The following is a 23,896-nucleotide window of genomic DNA, read 5'->3' on the forward strand; positions in this document are numbered from 1 at the left end:
CAGCGTCTCTTTGGGTCTTCTTACCTCATGCAAGCTGTTCTCACTTTAAAACTGCTTTCTGGAGCTTTTGTCTTTTTAAATCTGAAGTTTGGAGCCTTTTTCTCTGCCCCTCACTCTTAACTTCACTTAACAGATCTTTTTCCAGGTTCCTGTCCTTCCTTTGACAAGAAGGTCTGCTTGGGAATTTCCCCTGTTCCACTCCCCTGGATTTTGGAGGTATTTTCTTTAGCTTGGAGCTGGCTATCTGTCCCCTTTGCTCCAGTATCTCCTGGCAGCTAGTTTCAAAACCAACTGAACTTAAACAGCTTCCAAAATCAAACTGTTGTTTCTCTTCTTCCATGTGTGTGTCTGTGGGAGGGAACTGCATCTCTGGACGCCAATTGCTAGGCATTAGCACTCTTTTCTCTCTACTTTTGTTTGTTTAATTTAGCTTACAGTCAGAAAACTCCCATTAGAAATGCAAGAACTTTTAAAGTGCAACTAAAACTCAATTTGACCTTTCATAACTTAAATACAGAAATACAAATCAAACTTAAAGTTTAAACCTAAAACTCATTCCTAACACCCAAAAAATACAAATATAACTTACTTAAACTGTCTCTATTTCGTAACAACCATCTACAAGTCACAAGTCAGGAGAGTGATGGAATACCCCCCACTTACCTGGATGAGTGCAGCTCCAACATCATTCAAGAAGCTTGACATCAGCTAAGACAAAGCAGCCCACTTGATTGACATCCCTTCCACAAACATTCACTCCCTCCACCACCGACGTAAAGTGGCAGCGGTGTGCACCGTCTACAAGATGCACTGCGGAAACTCACCAAGCCTCCTTAGACAGCATCTTCTAAACCCACAACCACTACCATCTAGGAGGACAAGGGCAGCAGACAGAAGGGAACACCGCCACCTGGAAGTTCCCCTCCAAGTCACTCACGATCCTGATTTGGAAACATATCGCTGTTTCTTCAAAAATGCAGCTCATCACCACTTCTCAAGGGCAATTAGCATTGGGTAATAAATGCTGGTCCAGCCAGAAACATCCACAACCCATGAACGAATAATAGCAGCGCTGTGGGAGAAGGCGGCTGAGTCTCATGACCCTGTCGCTGGCCCTCTGACATCACAATGAGGGATGACACTCACTCAGCTCGAACTGGAAACTGGGAAATGGCCAATAGGATTTAGACCTGGAGCGCGACAGATTAAAGAGGAGGGGCAGAAAATCAGACAAAATGTTCATATGAGAGTAGTAATGTTTATAAATTGAAATGTTCACACTGTCACACTCAGTCCAGGTGTGAAATCCCGAAGCGACTCCAGGTGTCTCTTTCCATCTGGACCCAACCGATTTCCCTTTAACCTGAAACAGATTAAATATTAAACAGACAATATGCTTTAAACCTAATTTTTAAAAAAACGGAAATCAGATTGATCAATAGTGTCATTAACATGGAGACTAGAGTTAATATTTCAATAAAAATTAGACAAATACTAGACATAAATATAACTGAATCCATTTATATTTTATCTATTACATTAAAAATTATCATAAACACTCACTCGATTTGCTTCAGACTCTTGCAAGTCAGTATGAGGCGGCAGAGAGCGCGGACAGATTGATCTGTGATGGAATTTGATTGCAGATACAGTAACGTCAGTGATTGGTTAGTACTGAGAGCAGAGGCGAGATAATCAGTACCAGAATCTGTGAGACCATTCTTTTCCAGACTGAGAATCAAGGAGAAATAACAGGAATCAAAGTCAATGCAGCGTTTATATACTGATACTAATGATAATTGCAGTGTCAGGCAAGCAGTTCTTAATAACCCCAATCTCACAGTGCCTGGTACTTACTCTAGTGTCTGTATTCTGCAGTCTGGATTCCTCAGGGCCACAGACAGTAGTTTCACTCCTGAATCTCCTAGTTTATTATTATCCAGGTTAAGATCTGTCAGTGACCGGTTTGTACCGAGAGCAGAGGCAAGATCCTCGACACAATAATCTGTCAGACCATTATTACACAGCCTGGGGATTCAATGGAGAAAAATAACAGGAATCAGACTAAATTCACTTTTTTTTTAAGAACAGTATTAATAGCAATAACAATGTATAGTGTGTGACATTCAAGAAGCTATTTATATGGGAGACAAAATACTATTGATGCTGTAAATCTGAAATATAAATAGAATGTGCTCATAATACTCAGAAGGTCAGGCGGTATCTGTCAAGAGGAAAATATAGTTAACGCTTCAGTTTGATGAGCTTTCATTAGAACTGGGAAAAGGCAGGGTTTAAGCAACAGCAAAATGGGGGAGTAGGGGCAAAGGGAATAAAATGGAAGTGCAGGAGAGATTAAATGACAAAAAGGATGATGGTGCAAGGCAAAAGCACAGCATCCCCATGTCCTTACCCTGAGTCGATAGGGAGGAACATGGTTTGGTCAGTGGCTCAAGAATGGAATTTGTGAAGAGAATGACTGCAATTTTGCCGGAAGCCATGTCATCCTAGCAACAGTACTGGGGGTGGGTGGTGTGGCCGTGAGGGAAGGGTAGGCAGAGTTACGAACGCAATATTGCCAGAGCCAGGCAATTGGCCTGCAGGCGAGTGAAGCTATCTACTCAGATGGACAGCGCATATCCCAGTTCAGGCAATGCAGGCATCTTTAAAGGCAGCCAGCTGTACTTTCAAACACTGCAGATCTGGAGGGACCAGTGAGGGAGCCCTGGTTAGTGAATAAAGAGATGAAATGACAGAAGGCAGATCAAGGACTGCTCCCCGATTTACCAATGCTCCTCCAAGTTGTTTGGGCCTATTCCCTCTGGACGGGAAGAGGTCAACCCTGTCAATCCAAGCAAGTCTGGATGGAGATTGCCGAGGAGGTGAGCAGTGTCACAAAAGGATTAATGACCTGATGCATTCTGGCAAGGTGAGTGCAGCACATAATGTTAAACTTACAACCTTATATGTGACTAAGGATGAAAGTGAAATTGGTAGAAAGGTCATTGCTATCCAGCCACTGGCAATGCCCAGGCAGCAGCACTAAGTGTTCGTGACATGTCAGCCTCACTGTGGAGGGTCCTGGTCAGTCAGAATTGATTCCTGCTGCAGCAACTGTCTGCTGCATTCAGGAGGCATTCCTGTGGCTCCATTTTGCAGTCAGGTTGCCACTAGAATAGGCTAGTGTGAGTCTTTGATTGCAATCAACAATGGAAATTTAACTGTTTGTAGAAGAAAGCACACAGCATCAAGGAATGAACAAAAAATGGTGTTGGCATCCAGATCTTGCTATCCTTACACCAATGGAAGATGAAGCGCTGAAGCTGGGAGACCTGCAGGCAGGGTGAGGAATCACTGATGGTGAGATGGGTTGTGGAGCTGAGAGAGTGAGGGGCTGAATGGATGGGCACAGGAGAGCACCTGGTGATCACAAAACATGGTGTTCGTGTGCCCATCACTGGTCACGTAGAGTAATCTGAAGGACGTGTTGGAATGTGCAGTGCCCTCAATCATTCTTCTCTCTCTCACAAATGAAGAGCTGCTGTGACCAGGGGACAGCCGACCACCTCTGAGGAGGAGGAGGGGACCTCAGGGGCTGCAATATTCCCCTGAACCCTCAGCAAAAATTCTGTGAGAGTGACATCCCATAGACTGGGGATCAGAGAGAGGAATAACAGGAGTTACATAAAATTGAGTTTTTAAAAAAATTTAATAATGTTATCACTAACAATAATAATGGACAGTGGTTATTTATTACATTTTCTAACAGTGCTCAAAATATATTGTTAGATATCCAGTTATTATAAACACAATCTCACACGGTTTGGTACTTACTCCAGTCTCTGTATTTTGCAGTCTGGATTCTTTAGAGCCGCAGACAGTAGCTTCACTCCTGAATTTCCCAGATTATTATTAGCCAGGTTCAGAATGGCCAGTGACTGGTTTGTACTGAGGACGAAGACGAGATGCTTGACACAAGAATCTGTGAGAGCGTTATTATTCAGACTAGGGAGGAGAGAGAAATAAGAGAAAGCAGATTCAAATCCTCAGTAATTTAAACAACACTACCGATGACAACAATCAGGTACAGTGTCAACCATTCAAGAAACACAACTTCCAGTCATATAGAAGGAAAATAATGTTGTTGCTGTAAATCTGAAATATAAATAAATATGCTGGAATAAATATATATACTCAGCAGTTCAAGAAATATCTGTGAAAACAGAAACACAATTAACATTTCAGTTCGATGAGCTTTCATTGGAACTTAGAAAAAAGCAGCGACTTGACAGGGTTTAAGCAACAGGGAAATGCCAGGGAGGCAGAAAAAAAAGGAAGTGCAGGAGTGATGAAATGACAAAAGGAATAATGGTACAAGACAAAAGCATAGGATCCTCATGTGCTTACCCTGAGTCGCTAGGAGGAGGCATGGTATGGTCAGTGGTTTGGAATAGAAATTGTGCTGGGGCTGAAGATAATGGCTGGGAAATTATCGGAAGCTATATCATCCCAACATCTGGATTGGAAGTGGACGCAGTGTCCATGTGTATAGAGTAGGTAGAGTTATGTATGTAATATTGTCAGAGCTGAACAATTAACGGCCAGCGGGCGGGTGAGGAGAACAGAACACTCAGGCAGCGTAGACAGAGGATGTCCCAGTTCAGGCAATGCTAGCACCATCTTTAATGGCAGCCAGCAGTTCTTTCGAACACAACAGCTCTGGAGGGACCAATGAGGGGCCTCTGGTTACTGAACGAAGAGCTGAAAGGGCAGAAGGCAGATGAAGGGTTGCTCCCTGATTCACTGCTGCTTCCCTGGACATGCTTCTCCAGGCTGCTTGGGCTGGGGCAGAGGTCCTGTTCCCTCAGTGTCTGTAGCTCATGGAACAGTGGAACAAAGGAGCAGGAGTATGCCATTCGACCCATCAAACTTGCTCCACCATTTAATTAGATCATGGTTGATCATCTACCTCTTACACCATTTCCCACACTATCCCCCTTTCCCTTGATGTCATTGGTATCCAGAAATCTATTTCTGTCTTGAACATGGCCAATGACTGAGCTTCACAGCTCTCTGGCAGAAAAAATTCCAAAGATTCACCAGCCTCTGAGTGAAGAAATTCCCCCTCATCTCAGTCCTAAATGGCCTCCCCCATTTTCTGAGATTGTGTCTCCTGGGTCTAAACTCACCAGCCAGGGAAATATACTACCTACATCGACCCTGTCAAATCCTGTAAGAGTTTTGTAGTTTTCAATGAGAGAATTCAGCTTGGATTTGAAGAGCTGGGGGTCTGAGCTTTGGACACAGTGATGCATCACGGAGGTGGACAGTTATTTTGACTTTGTTCTAGGGGGCAATCACACCCTTAGGCTAGGTAATGGACAGGGAGGTGTGACTGTAGGAGACGCCAGTAGCTGAAGGTGAAGTCTCAGTCTTCGCACTTGTCCAACAGTTTTGATGTTCTCACAGCTTGTGTGGATGAGAGTAGGCACTGAGGAGGATGAACCAACTCACCACAGCAGTGGTGCAGGGAGATATTCAAGCAGGGGGAGCAATAAGAAATTTAGTTGTAGTTTGGGACAGTACAGTCAAGGCGATATAGATTGGACCCTGCAACCGAGGGCATGAGTCTCAAAGGCAGTGTTGCCTACCCAGTGCCAGGGTTTATAAAAGGAATTTGGAGTAGGAGGGCAAGGATTCAATTGTCATCGTACACATGGGTACCAACAACATAGGTGGGACTAAGATAGAGGTTTTGCTGAGGGAGTATGAGCAGCTAAGGACAAAATTTAAAAAGCAGAACCACAAAGGTAATAAATCTCTGGATTACTAACTGAGCCACAAGCAAATTGGCATGGGATAATTAAGATCAGAGGTCGAATACGTAGCTCAAAGATTAGTGTGGGAGAAGCGGATTTTGATTGGTGGGGAAGTGAGGAAAGAGGGAGCTATACAAGTGGGAAAGCCTTCATCTGAGCTGCGCTGGGACCAGTGTACTGACGAATCATATAACTGGCGATGTAGAGAGGGGCTTTAAAATAAATAGTGTGGGATGGATCACATGAGGGAGAATTTAGGAAGTTAAAGAGAAAGACAAGGCAATAATGCAGGGCAGCAATACAGGCAACGATAACCAGAGTGTGACAGGAAGGAAGGAATGTACAAACATAAGCAATAACAATAACAACAGCAATGAAGTCAGAATAAGGAAAGAAATTGTGAAATAAAAGAAAAAAAAAGGATTAAAGGCCCTCCCTCTGGGTGCAGACTGTATTTAGATCAAGATGAATAAAATTATTGCACAAATAGAAACAGACGAGTATGGTATGATAGTCATTACAGAGACAAGTTTCCAAAATTACCATGTTTGGGACCTGAATATTCGAGGCTATTTGACAATTTGGAAGAATATAAAGAAAAGAAAAGGAGGTCGGGGAGCTCTGTTAATCAACGATGATACTGGTACAGTGTGAGAAATAATCTTGGTTCCAAGGGTCAAAACGTCAAATCAGTTTGGGTGGAGATAAGAAATAGCAAAGCAAGGAACTCACTGGTGGGAATGGTTTATAGGTCTGCCGACGTAGCTACACTTCAGGTCAGATTATAAATCCAGAAATAATGGGTGTTTGTAAGAAAGGTACTGCAATAATTGTGGGGGATTTTCATCTTCATATACATTGGAAGAATCAAATTGGCAAAAGTAACATAAAGGATGGGTTCATACAGTGCATTTAGGACAGTTTCCTAGAACAATACATCCTGTAATCAAGCAGGGAACAGGCTATTTTAGACATGGAATGACCTTATCGTGAAGGATTCTCTAGGTAGGACTGATAGTAACATGATGAATTTCACATTCAGTTTGAAAGTGAGATACGCAGTTACCAGGGTATGAAATTTGGCTAAGATGGAACAGCAAAACAGATCCAAAGGTATCACAGTAGAGAAGCAATTGCAGGTATTTCATAACTCTCAGGAAAATTATATTTCATTGAGAAAGAACGACTATGAGAAAGACCATTGCTAACTAAGGAAGTTAAGAATGGCATTGAATTGGAAGAAAAGGCATGCAATGCTGCAAAGATTAATAATAGGCTGTCTAAAAAAGTAATAAAGATGGAGAATTGGGGTATGAGAGAAAATAGCAGGAAAGATAAAAACAGACAGTGAAAGCTTCTACAAGCATATAAAAAGGAAAATAGTAGCTAAAGTGGTTGATGATTCCTTAGAGTGTGAGACTGGGGAATGAATAATGGGAATTAAGGCAATCGCAGAGTCTTGAACAAGTATTTTGCATCTCTCTTCACACTAAAAGACACAAAATGCAAATCAAGAATGGAAGAAAAGCAGGGGGCGAAAGGGAAGGAGGAACTTAAAAAAATCATGATCACTGGAGAAAAAGCACTAGGAAAACTAATGGGACTAAAGGCTGACAAGTCCCCTGGGCCTGATTGCCTGCATCCTAGAGTCTTTAAGGAAACAGTAGCAGAAATGGTGGATGCAATGTTGTAAACTTTTACAATCCCCTAGATTCTGGAAAGGTCCCTGTGCAATGGAAACTCACAACTCTAACACAACCATTCAAAAAAGGAGGGAGACAGAAAACAGGAAACGCGAGGCCAGTTAGCTTAACATCTGTCTTTGGGAAAATTCTAGAATCTATTATCAAGAAGGTAGTAACAGGGCATTTAGAAAATCATAATACAATCAGGCAGAGTCAACATGGCTTTTTGAAAGAAAAATCATGTTTGACTAAATTATTGGAGCTCTGTCACGACATAATAAGAAGGGTGGATATAGGGAAACCTTGGGAGTTGGTGTATTTGGATTTCCAAAAGGCATTTGTAAAGATGCCACATAAGAGGTTACTGCCCAAGATCTGCTCATGTACTGGGGATGATATATTGGCATAACTAGAGGATTGGCTAATTATCAAGAACCAGAGATTTGGATAAATGGGTCATTTTCAGGTTAGCAAATTGTAACTAGTGGAGTGCCACAGGGGTCAGTGCATGGGACTCAAATACTTATGATCTATATTAATAACTTGCACGAGGGACCAACAGTATTGTAGCCAAATACTAGATAAGAAATAATAAATAAATAACAAATAAATAGCCTAAGACTGGAGAAAGGCCAATGCTGTTCCATTGTTTAAGAAGGGTAGCAGGGATAATCCAGGAAATTACAGGCCGGTGAGCCTTACGTCAGCGGTAGGGAAATTATTGGAGAAGATTCTTTGTGACAGGATTTACTGTCATTTGGAAGAAAATGGGTGTATTAGTGAGAGGCAGCATGGTTTGTGAAGGGGAGGTCGAGTTTTTGATCGAGTTTTTCGAGGAAGTGACAAGGATGATTGACGATGGAAGGGCAGTGGATGTTATCTACATGGATTTCAGTAAGGCCTTTGACAAGGTCCCTCATGGCAGACTGGTACAGAAGATAAAGTCGCACGGGATCAGAGGTGAGCTGGCAAGATGGATACAGAATTGGCTTGGTCATAAAAAACAGAGGGTAGCAGTGGAAGAGTACTTTTCTGAATGGAGAGCTGTGACTAGTCGAGTTCCGCAGGGATTAGTGCTGGGACCTTTGCTGTTTGTAGTATATGTAAATGATTTGGAGGAAAATGTAACTGGGCTAATTAGTAAGTTTGCAGGCGACACTAAGGTTGGAGGAGTTGCAGAGAGTGAAGAGGATTGTCAAAGAATACAACGGGATATAGATCGGTTGGAGATTTGGGCGGAGAAATGGCAGATGAAGTTTAATCCAGACAAATGCGAGGAAATGCACTTTGGAAAGTCTAATACAGGCAAGAATTATACAGTAAATGGCAGAACCCTTAAGTGCATCGACGGGCAGAGGGATCTGGGTGTACAGGTCCACAGGTCACTGAAAGTGGCAATGCGGGTGGATAAGGTAGTCAGGAAGGCATAGGGCATGCTTGCCTTAATTGGCAGGGATATTGAGTATAAAAGTTGGGAAGTCATGCTGCAGCTGTATAGAACCTTGGTTAGACCACACTTGGAATATTGTGTGCAATTCTGGTCGCCACATTACCAGAAGGATATGGAGGCATTGGAGAGGCTGCAGAGGAGGTTTACCAGGATGCTGCCTGGTCTGGAGGTTATTAGCTATGAGGAGAGGTTGGAGAAACTCGGATTGTTCTCACTAGAGCGATGGAGATTAAGGGGTGACTTGATAGCAGTTTACAAAATTATGAGTGGCATGGACAGAGTAGATAGAAGCTTTTTCCCAGGGTGGAAGATTCAATTACTAGGAGACATAGATTTAAGGTGAGAGGAGAAAACTATAGAGGAGATGTGCGGGGCAAGTTTTTTTACGTAGAGGGTAGTGAGTGTCTGGAATTCGCTGCCAGAGGAGGTGGTGGAAGTAGGTACAATAGTGGTGTTTAAGAGGCAGCTTGACAAATACATGAATAGGATAGGAATAGAGGGATACGGACACCGGAAGTGCAAAATGTTTTAGTTGACGGGCAATATGATCGGTGCAGGTTTGGAGGACCAAAGGGTCTCTTCCTGTGCTGTACTTTTCTTCGTTCTTTGTTCAAACTTACTGATTCTACAAAGGTAGGTAGGGAAGTAAGTTGTGAGGAGAATACAAAACGTTAAGAGAGTGGGCAAAAAATTGCCAGATGGAATATAATGTGGGCAAATGTTAGGTTGCATACTTAGGCAGGAAGAATCGAAAAGCAGAATATCACCTCAATGGACAGAAGCTGCAGAATGTTGCAATACCAAGTGATCTGAGTGACCTTGTGTACACAGATTACAAAGCTTCAGCATGCAAGTACAACAAGTAATTAAGAAGGCAAATGTAATTTTGGCCTATTTTACAAGAGGAATGGAATGTAAATGCAGGAATATCTTACTGCAATGTAGAGGGCATTGGTGAGCTCACACCAAGAGTGCACTGTACAATTTTGGTCTCCTTACTTAAGGAAGGATATACTTGTATTTGAAGCAGTTCAGAGACAGTTTACTAGGCTGATGCCTGGGATGAACAGGTTGTCTTATGAGGAAAGGTTGAGCAGGTTGGGCCTATACTCATTGGAGTTTAAAAGAATGAGAAATGATCTAATTGAAACATATAAAAATTCTGAGGGGCTTGACAGAGTGGGTGCTGAGGAAACTGGAGCACATACCTCCAGCACACTGTGTTAATTCAACTTTACTACAATCACACAGCTCTTGCTTGAGGTTTTTTCCTGCCTGGTTGATAACTCTGTGATGACAAGGCTGAAAAAAATATTTTTGTTAAGAGCTTCCATCTCACTGAGGAAGGTTCAGGGCAATCCACATCCAACAAGCTGCTCTGAAAACTCTGCTCACTTTTTGATAAATGTGACAAATTACATCAAAGCAGCTGAGGCAATCCACATCTAAAACAATGAACAACATTCTAAATTAAACAACTCTCAATATTTAAAAAAAAAGTCATCCTTCAATGTTAATGGACTCTTTAAAAACTCAGGATCCACATCTGCATCTTCACCAAAAACACACCCTGTGTACCACTTTTCATTGAAGCTTGCACATTAGTTTGGAGATATAGCGTTTACAGACAAACATACCAACAAACAGATGAAAACATTACCTGCACCTCTGTTAATTGGTGGAGCTAATAAAGGGACTCACATTTTAGACAGAGATGTGGAAGAATTTCTTCTCACAAGGGGTATTAGTCTCTGGAATTCTTATCCTCAGAAAGCATTCAGGGCTGAGTTAGACAGACTTTTGATTGACAAGGGAATCAGGGGTTATATGGGCAGGCAAGCAAAGTGGGGTTAAGGTCACAATCAGATCGGCCATGTTATTACTGAATATCGGAGCAGGCTTAAGGGGCCAAATGGCCCTCTCCAGCTTCTAATTCTCATGTTCTTATGAGTACAGGAAGAGGAGGCTGGCCCATTAAATCCAGTTTGAATGAAGATTGCGAGAAGGTGAGCAGACGTTGGGCAGGATCAATGATCTGATGTATTCTGCATCAGGTGAGTACAGCACACAATGTTAAACTTAGACCCTTACATGTGACTGAGGATGAAAGTGAAATTGGTAGAAAGGTCATCCCCATTCAGCCACTGGCAAAACCCAGGCAGCAGCATTAGCCGTTAGAAGCATGAAAGCATCTCTTTGGAGGGTCCCGATCAGTCATGGCTGGTTGCTGCACCGTTGAGACTGAATGGCCACATCTCTGGAGGAGTGGGTGCATCCCTGTGTTACCATGTGGCACCAGGCTACCACCAGCATTGGCTAGTGTGTGTCTTTAATGGGTGGTTAAGATTGGAAATTTATGTGCTTGTAGAAGAGAGCACACAACATTAGAAACAAGGCAAAACTGGTGCCGATATCCAGGTCTTGCCATCCTTATGCCCATGGAAATGAGGGACAAGTGGGGCTCTTGGAGGTAGGGTGGGCTCACGCTGATGGCGAGGTGGGTTGTAGAGTTAAGGCAGTGAGTAACCTAATGGATGGGCACAGCAGGGACTCTGGCGACCACAAACATCGTGCTCGTTTACACCACTGGTTGCAAGGGGCTCCAGATTAGGAATACTCTGAAGTGGAATGTGCATTACCCCCTAATCACCTCCTCTCTCACAAATCAAGGGCTGTTGTGACCAGGGAACAGTCATCCGCCTCTGAGGGGGAGGAAGGAAGAACTCAGACGTTGCACCTTCACATTACTCCTCCACACACTCCACCAGCACAGATACTGTCATGTCATTGGGCAGTCCCTCGTGATCAGCAAAGGGGTCACAACCTGGTGAGTCACGCCCAAGCAGCTGATTGAGACAGTGATAGACGAGGCCACTCACACTCTGAGGACTGTGGGAGGGCAGGGCAATGCCAAGTTTTAGGCTGATCAAATGCCCACTGGAGTCTCTAACAAAGTGGCAGTTGCTGGAGCTGCAGCATTTGTGAACATGTGATGGAACATACAGGCTATGTGCGTCTGTACTTAAATGTTTACAACCAGGCCATGAGTGTTGCCATATGTCTGACATGAGTTTGTATAGAATCCTCTGCTGAGAGATTAGTGACCTTCATGGACAGTCACATCCAGCATACCACCCACTGGAGATACACACTGATCTGCATGTCATCATCACCCCATTAAATCTGTGGCAGAATGATTGGGCGAGAGGGAGATGAGGTGCCTGGAGTCACCGCCAGGTCCTCACACTCCTCTGGTGAGCAGGGAGGGTCCAGTGTATCATGAAAGGGTATAGGAGCGGCTGCATGCATTATCTGGGGGTTCCTCTCTGCGAGCTCCTGGTGTGGGCAGCAGGTCCTCCTCTGCTCTGACCGTGGCACCAGCACTTCACGAAGCCACGTTGACAGAGCCGATTCCAGTTTCTGTGCAGGAGGCCCTCAGTATGTCGGGGCCCTCCAGGCCTCAGGCAACCAGAGGACAAATGACACGGTCGTGTAAAGCTTCGGTGAGAAGGGTCAGCACCCTGCCTGCACTTTAGCTGACAGCACAGTGGGCGCACAATGGAGGAGGATCTGTAAATGTTTTTCAAACGTTCACCTCACTGCACTTGGGTTTCTCGGGGTTATCCTTTATTGTTACATGTCACCTTGCTGTGTATGTGTCTTCAATGAATTCTGAGATGGTGTGCCAAGATAATAGAGATTTACTTTTTCATTTGTTCACACACTAATGGGCCTTTAAAACTGCACTGGCTCCTGCAAAGGGTGAAATGGGAAAGACAACACTGAATGAGGTCAATACATTTCCAATGTATTTGCCGCATGTATTGATGACTCCAGAGAAATGGTAAGGACATTCAAATAAACGGCAATGGGGCTGCAGAAGGTGTAAGGTTTATTACATTGAATGGGTGTGAGTAAGGCTGATGTGAAACATGTAGGTATTACTGAATCTCGTGCCTCCCTTGGACATATCCCATGGTGCCTTGCCTGTGATGCCTGGGATTCTTCATCATGCAGCGTCTGGTCAACACCCACTTCCTCAGCGTCAGAGGAGGCATTGCGCTCTAGGATGTCCTCATTGTTCATAGCTTCTCCCCTCTGTAGTTCCAGGTTGTACAGAGCACAGCATACTACCAGGCGAGACCTTTGCTGGGTATGGCAGCAGCTGTTGTATCTCTCCTCTGCAACTGTGCTTGGGTTCCACACAGTCACAAATAGTCATCCTTTCAGTGGGTAGCATTTGTTTTTATTCTTTCTTGGGATATAGGCACTACTGGAGAGACCAACATGCTTGTCCATCCCTAGTTGCCCTTGAGAAGGTGGTGGTGAGCAGCCTTCTTCAATTGCTGCAGTACGCCTGGTGCAGATATCCCTTAAGTGCTGTGAGGAACAGAGTTCCAGGATTTTGACCCAGCAGCAGTAAAGGAATGGTGATATAATTCCATGTCAGGATTGTGTGTGGCTCAGAGCGGAACTTGCAGGTGCTGGTGTTCCATGCATCTGCTGCCCTTGTCCTTTCAAGTGGTAGAGGTCACAGATTTGGAAGTTGCTGTCAAAGGAGCCTTGGTGAGTTGATGCTCTGCATTAAGTATATAGTACATGATGCTGTCACTATTGGGGTGGTGGGAGCGAAGGTTTAAGATGGGTGTCAGTCAAGTGGCTCCTTTGCCCCGGATGACGTCGAGTTTCTTGAGTGTTGTTGGAGCCACACTCATCCAGGCAATTAGAGAGTATTCTGTCCATCCACTGCTGAACGTAGGGCAAGCAGCACCAAAAAACTGGTGCACTGGAGAGGTCGAGAGAAGTGGTGGAAAAGTAGAGCTGGGTGACATCAGTGTACATGTGGAACATGTTTTTGTTATGTTATGTTTTTGGATGATGTTGCTGAGGGGTATCTTGTAACTGTGAATTAGGAGGAGGACCAAGGGTAGGTTCTTGGGAAATACCAGAGGTAACTGTGTGGGAGTGCAAAGGTAAGACATTGCTGGAGGTTCTCTGGTTGTGACTGGATGAATAAACATGGAAGCAGGTGACTGCAATTCCATCCAATTGGACAATGACAGAGATGTGTTGGAGGAGGATAGTGTTGTCAACTGTGTCAAAGCTGCAGACAGTTCGAGAAGGTGGAGAATGAATAGCATCTGTTGCTTTAAAAGATGCCCATTCCAAGCTGTGGCAGGGGCAGAAACCTGATTGCAGAGGTACTGACATACAGTTGTGTTGCATACAGATTTATTGAGGTACTTTCAATAGCAAAGCGAGATTGGAGATGGAATGGTAATTTACAAGGACAGAAGGGTCAAGGGTAGGCTTTCTGAAAAGGGGCTGATGATTCAGGTTGGGAAGGGAGAGGGACAGTACCTGAGGAAAGGGAACTTTTAACAATATCAGTTAGGATGATGGCCAGCAAGGCCATTGAGTCATTTACAATTTAGTGGAAATTGTGTCGAGAGCAGGAGGTGAGTCTCATAGATAAGATTAGCATGGAGACGGTATTGCGGAGGAGAGGAGAAAATCTAGAGACAGATACAAGATCATGGTTATGGCAGGGGGAACATTTGGGGACATTTGTCTCCCTGGGATAGGGAAAGGAGAGAAACAGCACTGACATCTGAACAAATGCTCTCAAACTGAGTGACAATGCTTGCTGGAGGCACGGTGTAAGGAGCAATGAAGAGTGGTGTAAGAAGTTGGTTGATAATGAAGAGAAATAAAGTCAGGGCTATGTTATTATAGGAATCAGAGTAAATCTGCGGTGCTTATTAATAACACTAATACTGATAGTAATGATAATGTGCAGTGTTTGTTAATGACACTATTACTGATATTGATAATAATTTACCATGGCAGGCATCCAGTTATTATAAACACGATCTCACACAATTTGCTACTTACCTCAGTTCCTGCATTTTGGAGTCTGGATTTTGGAGAGCATCAGACAGCAGTTTCACTCCTGAATCTCCCAGATTATTATAATCCAGCTTCAGATTCGTCAGTGACCGGTTTGTACTTAAAGCAGAGGCAAGATATTTGGCACAAGAAACTGGGAGATTGTTATTATTCAGCCTGAAGTGCAGAGAGAGAGAGAAAAACTATGAAAATTGGGATAAAATATGGTAGGGTTGAAACTGGACTTGGACAGAATTTCAGAATCGACAGTACTGTATTGGTCGCTTGTGATATGGATCTACTTCAATAGACTTCAATATCAGGTGTTTCATATCCATCAGCAAATGTAATTTTGCTTGTTTGGCATCACTGACAATGTCCACTTTCGCCCCCACTGTTTATTGTTAATCCTATTACTAATACCAATCATAATGCACAGTGTTTATAATAACACTATTTCTGATACTAATAACAGCATACAGTGTCAGATTCCAGTTATTATAAACACAATCTCACAGTCTGGCACTTACTCCAGTTTCTGTATTTTACAGTCCGGATTCCTCAGAGCCGCAGACAGCAGTTTCACTCCTGAATCTCCCAGATTGTTACGACTCAGTCTAAACAGAGAGAGTGAGAAACACATTAAAATGGGCTGAAATTTCACCACGAAGGTGAGAATCAGGAGCTGGGTTTATTTTCGCGTCAGAAACCCACCACTGGTGAGAAACTGATTAAAGTTATGGTTTTCACATGGGGATGTCATTAATTGGCATGGAGACAGGTTTCATGTTCACTTAGAGCCATTGGGGGTGGAATGGAGACAGGTCAGGTGAAGGGTGGATTATTTAGATTCACATGCAGCCATCACCGAGGATACTGGTTGTCCTGAGGGAGAGATCAATGGTTTGTGCCAAAGCTTTTCACAGTACCAGAGGGAAGCGAGATGTCACAGGGAAGCCAGAGACCTAGCACCTGGAGCAAGGGCACCCTGTGGGTTATCATTGCCAAACTGGAGGACATGAGGGAAGGGAGAGAGCTCCTCTTCGCCGTGGGTGGCAGGAGGAGGCCACCTCATCATGCAGCAGGGGGTCCATTGTTCAGCATCATCTCCCTCCCCCTCCACTCTCACAACCTGCTATTACCCCAATGAGCTGTCTCCTTCCAGTGCCTCATTGTCCTCAAGGTCCATACCTCTCTAGAGAGCCATGTTATGGAGAGTGCAGCAAGCTACCACACTGACAGAGACCCTTGCAGGAGGGTATTGGAGGGCACCGGCCGACTGGCCCAGGCACTGGAATCGCATCTTCCAAAGCCCGATGGCCTGTCCAACAGTTGTCCAATGAGTAGGTGGCATTGGTTCTATCCCCACGATGCCTCTTTCTCGGACTCCAGCCGAGGGTTCAGTAACATCACGTCAAGGGCTATCTGTTGTCCTCTAGGAAACACACTTTGGAGGTTGAAGTGTCATGGCAGCTGTCAGGAAAGTGAGGGCACACATGGAGGCAGTTTTTGTTGCGGTCAGCTGGATGGTGAAGGAGTGGAAATCCTTCCTGTTGATGGATTTCACTAGCCAGTCGCTAGGTGCTTGATGGCCAAATGGGTGCAGACGATGATGGCCTGCACCAGGCAGAATGCAGCAATGGAGGGGAAACCCAATGCCCTCTGTCCCTGCTTCGCCCGCCTGTCATTAAATGAATGGGCTGTCTAACTCTGGCAAAGAGGGCATCCGTGACCTGTGAGATGGAGTGGTGGTCGGCCATGTGTGACATATCACTAAGGCCCATAGCTGATCATTGGAAGGTGCCAGAAGTGAAGGAGTTCAAGGTCACAATGATTGTGACCAGGGCGGTGAGGTCTTCAGTAACAAGAACACAGATTTCTGTGACCATCTGCCTGGAGAGTCACAATCTCCTGCATCACTGGGTCTTGATCTTGTCTAGGTAGCTCCATCTTCAAAAATAGTTCCTGTGCTGATATATTGGCCTCTGTTGCTTTCCTATCCCTCTCTCCGCTCTAATGTCCTTCTGATGCCCGACGTTCTCTCCGTCCTGTGGAGGGTGTTGCCCCTGATCCAACATCTGACAGCTGTGCCCTCATTGCTAACGGGCACCTTCTTTCTGGGCGGGTGTCCACCCAAATGTTCTTGCAGCCTTGCCCCTATTCCTCTGCTTCCTCAATACGTGGGAGTGACAACCCTGTTCCCATCCCAGGCAACGAGTGCCAACATGCCCTGCCACTTACACAGCACCAAGGACACCTCCTCAGTAAGTTCCCAGTTCCTCTTTGGCCTGCTTTGTGATGCACTGGAACAACCATGACAGGCTCTCTGCTCCACAGCCACTTCCCTTCAGATGAGCAGGTAAATTGCCCACCCGTTTGAAAGAGTAAATCTCAAACCTTCTTCCATGTTTACCGGGGTTTTCAAATATCTCAATTTGCTTCAATTAAGAACTCTTCCCCCTCCTGCACCCCCCCACAGCCCCCACCCCCGACCCCCCATCTACGTCTGGTGATTAATGCCAGTGCCAGATGGACCTTGAAATTTGCACCTGGCCCAGCACCAGTATTCTGGGCACCCATCTCTGCTCTTGCCTTTGGGCAGCCCTGAAACTCCAGCTCAATGAGCTAAAACTCTGCCCTGATTCAAATGTTGTGCCCAATATCAGAGGAAACATGGTAGCAACATCAGAAATCAATGCAGAGGTTTTGCTGTCACTGAAAATTAAATCTATTGGGGGTAATTTGATGTTTTGTTCATCATGTATGATGGGTGATATTGGATATCCCACCCATACTATACCTCACCTGATTGTCCTTTCAATTGAATGGAAAAGAGTGAGCAGTGTAAACTGGTGAACAACTCACTATCGCTGGTTTAACTACTGGTGAAGGCCACTTTCCCCCTCTGTATTTATTAGATAGAGAGTTGTTTGTGTCCAGCCTGTAAATGTCACTCAGTCTGATCTCATGCCCTGATGATCAGAATTATCCTCGTGAAGTTCAGAGACTGGCCCCCAAAGTTTTGGGAAACTTGTTTGGTTTCTGCTGTTCCTTAAATCTGGGGTTTCATAAGAATGGAACAATTTTCTGAGAATTAAATGATAAAGCTGTGATTTCCTGTGCTTCATAACTCTATGCATTATATTAATACCTTAGGGTGAGTTATATTGTGAAACTATGTTAACTGCTTCTGTAAAATCCGGCCCCCTGGACTTTATACAACAGAGAAAGTTTATTCTGTCCTGATACAAAGCTGGAAGTCCCTGTTCACATAGTTTATAGGGGAGGGGTGTCTCTCACTTTATTCCTCATTAAACAGGCTCTACATTTACCACAGGTGCAGCTGTTATATTTCAAGGGAATTTCTGGGAATTCCCTATTCACTATGAATCCTCACGTATGGGGTGGATTATCAGAAAATCCTTTTGTATAAAACTGACAATTTTACTGGAGGCTGTCCACTCTGTGCAAGAACCAGCCAAAGGTACTAGTTACTGGAATTCCTCCCGGTTGTTCAGCCTGTGTCTGTATCCTGGGTATATATAGGTAACGGGGAGTATTCGAGCCTTAAAATAGCAGCAGGTTTCCCCATTTAATGAACAGTATTGGGAGAAATTTTAAATAATTAAATTTAAAAACATCTTCATGTGTAATTTTCCAAATTTAACAGATTTCACCCTCCCCGCCAGAAATCATTTGATTATTTAAGATGGTATATAGAAGTTATTTTCCCTTGGATTCTGTACAGCATACAGCAGGTATATTAAATATTATTAGTATTTTTAAAAACGATTTTGTTTACACTGGTGTTTAATTTGTTTAGAATATCTATATTCGATTCCTCTTGTAGATAAGTAGTTATCACTATTTCTTTTCATCTTAATTCCATGGTGAAACCCTTCGAATCACCACTAAGTATACCAACAACTTGTCAGCAAAGGCATCATTCTTATTTTCCACCTTGGAATGTTACACCTGTTTTCTTATTTGTAAAGTTTTTCTGACTCTGCCTCTTCTTGCTTGAATGGGTTTTTCTTTTATAACATAATAAATGGTTTTTCAACAATGAAAATACCACCTACAGGCCCAAACAAGCGGTTACCTCAACTCCTGGCATTTGTGCAGAACGGATCCCAGCCGCTGGAGTCCTTCACACTGAATGAAGCAATAGTGTAGATCGAGGTGTTTTATTGTATCACAAAATCCAATGATATGTGACAGGACCGTACAGTCAATTGGGGTCAGTCGCAATCGGCGAAATGTGAGTGTTTTCACAGATCCTGCTACGGCCCGAGTCAGTGCTTCATTCTGAGACTCAAACAGGTCGTGAAATGTTCTCAGGAGGTCCCTTTTACCAGCTTCATTCTCTGCATTTCCAATCTGTCCTTCAACCTTCTCCTTCACCGAGTCAATCACTTGACAGGTTGTTTGATGAAGAAATGGACCCAGAAACTCCTCCAGGGGCAGAGCTGACTGTGGGGAGGAAAGGCCAACAACGAAATGGAGAAATATCTCAAATCTCCCATCTCCCTCACTGTGGGCTTCACTGAGAAGTTTCCAGATGTCCTTGGGATCGGGAGTCAGGAATTGTGCGAGTGCAGCTACAAACTCTTGGATGGTGAGGTGTGGGAATGTGTAAGCCACACTCTGGGCAGAATCATCTCTCTCCAAAAGTTCCATCAGGAACCCAGACAGGAACTGGGAAGGGTGAAGATTGTACGTGATCAAATCTCCATTTGTAAACACAATCTTCTTCTCAGAGACTCCTGTGAAGGCCATCTCACCAAGCTTCAGTAACACATCACGGGGGCTTTCAATCTCTGGGCTATGGTTTTTCAGAATGTTGTAAATATAGTAGGAATACAGTTGGGTGATGGTCTTGGGAACTTGCTGCTCTTTCCTGCCTCTTTGTGTAAAGAAGGGACCCAGTGACAGACCGAGGATCCAGCAGTAGGAAGGGTTATAGCACATGGTGTACAGGATCTCGTTCTGTTCCACGTGTTTGAAAACAGCTGCTGCCACTGCCTGATCTTCAAAACACTTGTTGCAATATTCCCTCCATTCATCACCAACAAATCCCAGGATTTCAGCCCAGACACTGATCTCAGCCTTTTCCAATAAATGTAATGCAGTGGGGCGGCTGGTCACTAGCACTGAACATCCTGGGAGCAGCTTGTGCTGTATTAAACTGTACACAATGTCAGACACTTCACACCAGCATTCAGGATCTGTGCACATGAACTGAGGTTCTGTATTTCTCCGATTATCAGCAAAATCAATCCTTTCCTTGAATTCATCCAGACCATCGAATATAAACAGCAATCCCTCTGGGTTCTTCCAGAGCTCTCCCAGAACATTCCCAAAGTAAGGATACTGATCCAATATCAGATTCCTCAGGTTTATTCCACAGTTAATAGTGTTCAAATCCCGGATTTTAAAACTGAAAACAAATTGAAAATGTGGATATATTTTCCCAGTGGCCCAATCATAAATAATTTTTTGTACCATTGTTGTTTTTCCAATCCCAGGGGCTCCGTTCACTGCTGCTGAACTCCCAGATTTGGATTTTCTACAGGAAAAACTGCTCTGGAACAACTGATCAGTTCGGATTTTTTCCAGTTCTCTCCGGAGATGTTTCTCTCTCCACTGTTCATGGTCTCGGCCTCTTGCCAGCAGTTCATGTTCTACAAGTGTCCGATCTCGAACATTAGAAATGATCGTTAACTCAGTGTATTGATCAACCAGCTGGAAAATCTTAACCTTCTTCTCTGGTAGGATAGTGTTCACTCTCAATGTTTCAGTTTGTGCCTGGAGTGTTTCCCTGTGTTTCTGCTGAATATCTTCAATTAGAACAGAGAGAAAGTGGTTTTCAGTGTTACTTGTAGACATAAACACAACTTCTCAATAACATTTTAATGATCAGTGAAACATTGCAAGCTATAATTCATAGTTTCAGTAGTGTTTCATGCAGAAATTAAACTGTGTTAATGGAAGCCATGCTTTAGAGTTAACAACGTCCAAGGAAAGTTTGAATACCTCATTTTTTCTAATATTTGGTAAACATGGAGGTGGTGAGATAGTTGATGCACTGGTTTTAATTTTCCAAAATTACTTAGATTCAGGGAAGATTCCGTTCGATTGGGAAAATAGCAAATAAAACTCCTTTATTCAAAAAGGGAGAGAGACAGAAAGCAGTAAATTATAAGCCAGTTAGCCTAACACCTGTCATAGGGAAAATGTTAGAAGCTATTATTAATTCTGGGCAATCAGGCAGGCACAACATGGTTTGTAAAAGGGAAATCATGTTTATCCAATTTATTAGAGTTCCTCGAAGATTCTTTGAATAAAGGGTGGGTGTACTATACTTGGATTTCCAGAAGGCATTTGATAAAGTGCCACATCAAAGGATATTACATAAAACAAAAGCTCATGCTGTAGGGGGTAATTCATCAGCATGGATTTGCTAGCTAACAGGAAGCAGAGAGTTGGCACAAAGAGGTCTTATTCTATTTGGCAGGATGTGATGAGTGGTGTGCCACAGGGATCAGTGATGTGGCCTTAACTTTTTACAAGTTATATAAATGAAGGGAGCAAAGGAATGATTGCTAAATTTGCTGATGACACAAAGATAGGTAGGAAAATAAATTGTGAAGAGGACATAAGGGGTTACAAAGTGACATAGATAGGTTAAGTGAATGGGCAAAGATTTGGCAAATGGAATATAATGTGGGCAAATGTGAAATTGTTAATTTTGGCAGGAAGAATAAGAAAGGAGCATATTATCTAAATGGTGAGAGATTGCAGAGCTCGGAGATTCAGAGGAATTTAGGTGTCTGAGTGCGTGAATCACAAAAGGTTAGTCTGCAGGTACAGCAGGTAATTTGGAAAGCTAATACAATGTTATCATTTATTGTGAGGGGAATTAATGACAAAAGTAGGGAGGAAATGCTGTAATTGTACAGGGTAGAGATGAGAATACATCTGGAGCATTGTATACAGTACTGGTCTCCTTAATTAAAGAAAGATGTAAATGCGTTGGAAGCAGTTCAGAGAAGGCTAACTAGACTAATACCAGGAATAGGTGGGTTGTCTTATGAGGAAAGAGTGGACAGGCTAGGCTTGTATCCACTGGAATTTAGAAGAGTAAGAGATGACTTAATTGAAACCTTTAAGATCCTGAGGGGTCTTGACAGGATGGATGTGGAGAAGGGGGCTTCCTCTTGTGGGAGAATCTAGAACTAGGGGTCACTGTTCAAAAGTTAGGGGTCACTCATTTAAGGCAGAGATGAGGAGTTTTTTTCCCCTCAGAGGATTGCAATTCTTTAGAACTCTCTCCCTCAAAAGGTGGTGGAAGTTGAGTCTTTGAATATTTTTAATGCCGAGCTAGATGGATTCTTGATTAACAAGGGGGTGAAAGGTTATTGGGTGTAGGCAGGAATGTGGGGTTGAGGTTCAGATGAGCCATGATCCTATTGAATGGTGGAGCAGGCTCGAGGGGCCGAGTGGCCTACTCCTGCTCCTAATTCATATGTTCATATGCTTGTAGGAATATTTCAATGAAGGTTGTGGCCGAAACCTTAGATCAACATCAGAATTGATGCTTCCGACACTGATCAGTACTGGGGGAGGGTGAAACAGGAAGATTTGGCTGGGAGGGGAAGGTGTGCCGGGGTGGGGAGGATGGGCTGGGGCTGGGGGGAGGGGTGGGGGAGGGGGTTGAGGGTGGGGAGGGAGTACAGAGGGAGGAGGGTGTAATGGAGGACACAACAGCAACTACATAGGTAGGTGCAAGGGGGAGGGGTTTGGAGGGGGGTAGGAGTCCAGGGGGGAGGAAAGAGTTTGGAGGGGAAACGGACTCCAGGGAGAGAAAGGAGTAAGAGTGGAAGAGGGAGTAAGGGTGGGGGAGGGAGTACATGTGGGGGAGGGAGTAAGGGTAGGGGATGGAGTAAGGGTTGAGGAGGGAGTATGAGGTTGAGGAGGGAGTAAGGGGTGGAGGAATGCCTCAGGTGAATGTGCAAGGAAAGGGGTCTGTGGAGTCAATGACTGCCTCCTGGGGTGCAAACTGAGGGTGGGCATGGTAGGAGGGACTGGTGAATATGAGAGGGGCAGTGGGCCGGAAGGGTGGGAGGGTGAGGGTGCCATGGTAGTGGTGGAAGAGACAGTGAGGATGGTTGGTGGGGACTTGGAGGCAGACACGGATGTGAGGGGTGGGAAAGAGGAGGTCGGGGAGGTCAATGTGGGGGTGTGGTCCTTGGGATGGTAGAGAACATTGATGTTTACCTGGACATTCTGGAAAGAAAAGGGTTCTGGCTGGTAGGTGACGGTGGGGGTGTGCATGGTGATGCCAGGCAGTCCTCAGTGCTGGGGGAAAAGACGTGGGTGACTGGGCGAGGGGGAAGGACGGGGGAGCTGAGAAGAAACCTGACCACAACCATGTGTTTGAAATCGAAAGTGGCGGGAGCCTTGTGTTGGCTGGGTGCAGGTGCTGGAAGGGAGTGTGATCAGTGGCTGGGCGGAGATGCAGGTCAGCTCAGATAGACAACTGCAAGAGAATCCCAGCAGGCAGGCAGAACTGAAAATGCCTGGGACATTGAAATTATCCTGATGGACGAAGGCTCTGCGCAGGTGGGAGAATACTTGCATGAGGGTCCAAAAAGCCCAGCCGCACACACAAACACAATTCTTCTTCCAGAATTACTCGTAGTCTGGCTGCGTGCAGCTGAACTGCTAGTGGGGAAGGTGGGTGCAGTGGGAGGACTCACAGAGCCTGCAAATGAAGCTGAAAGACACCATTACACATTTCCCAGTGAAAGTGAATATATTTTCAGATTATAAAGTGACAAAATGTGCAACCTCTTGTGATCAGAAATTCTTAACTTTTCCAGGCCTACCACTTCCTCTAGATGCTGCCCTGACATCCACAGGAGGGGTGGAGGGAGCCTGTGCAATGCCTGGCCCTGTTGCCTCCAAACACTTTGGAGTGGGTCCTCCTGGAAACCGAGGCCTTGAGGACCCCGGCTTGCTTTGGCTGTCCTCCTGTGGGTCAGCTGCTC

The 23,896-nt window shown here is 44.4% G+C and overlaps 1 protein-coding gene across 2 annotated transcripts in view; it reads right to left on the reverse strand.

The window, feature by feature from the left end:
- Positions 1-950: 950 nt before the first annotated feature.
- The window catches only part of LOC121273538 (NACHT, LRR and PYD domains-containing protein 3-like), a 112,804-nt gene continuing 89,858 nt past the window's right edge, over positions 951-23,896 (reverse strand). For both annotated transcript variants that reach the window (XM_041180716.1, XM_041180715.1), the window contains 7 exons: positions 18,946-20,683; positions 15,374-15,460; positions 14,850-15,020; positions 3,835-4,005; positions 1,858-2,028; positions 1,564-1,731; positions 951-1,363 (listed from right to left, as the gene is read on the reverse strand). In XM_041180716.1, coding sequence (XP_041036650.1) covers positions 1,276-1,363; positions 1,564-1,731; positions 1,858-2,028; positions 3,835-4,005; positions 14,850-15,020; positions 15,374-15,460; positions 18,946-20,683 — 2,594 coding nt within the window. In that variant the 3' untranslated portion in view covers positions 951-1,275. The remainder of the gene's footprint in view (positions 1,364-1,563; positions 1,732-1,857; positions 2,029-3,834; positions 4,006-14,849; positions 15,021-15,373; positions 15,461-18,945; positions 20,684-23,896) is intronic.

The sequence above is a fragment of the Carcharodon carcharias genome, assembly GCF_017639515.1.
Source record: "Carcharodon carcharias isolate sCarCar2 chromosome 24 unlocalized genomic scaffold, sCarCar2.pri SUPER_24_unloc_3, whole genome shotgun sequence".
In the NCBI taxonomy this organism is placed as follows: Eukaryota; Metazoa; Chordata; class Chondrichthyes; order Lamniformes; family Lamnidae; genus Carcharodon; species Carcharodon carcharias.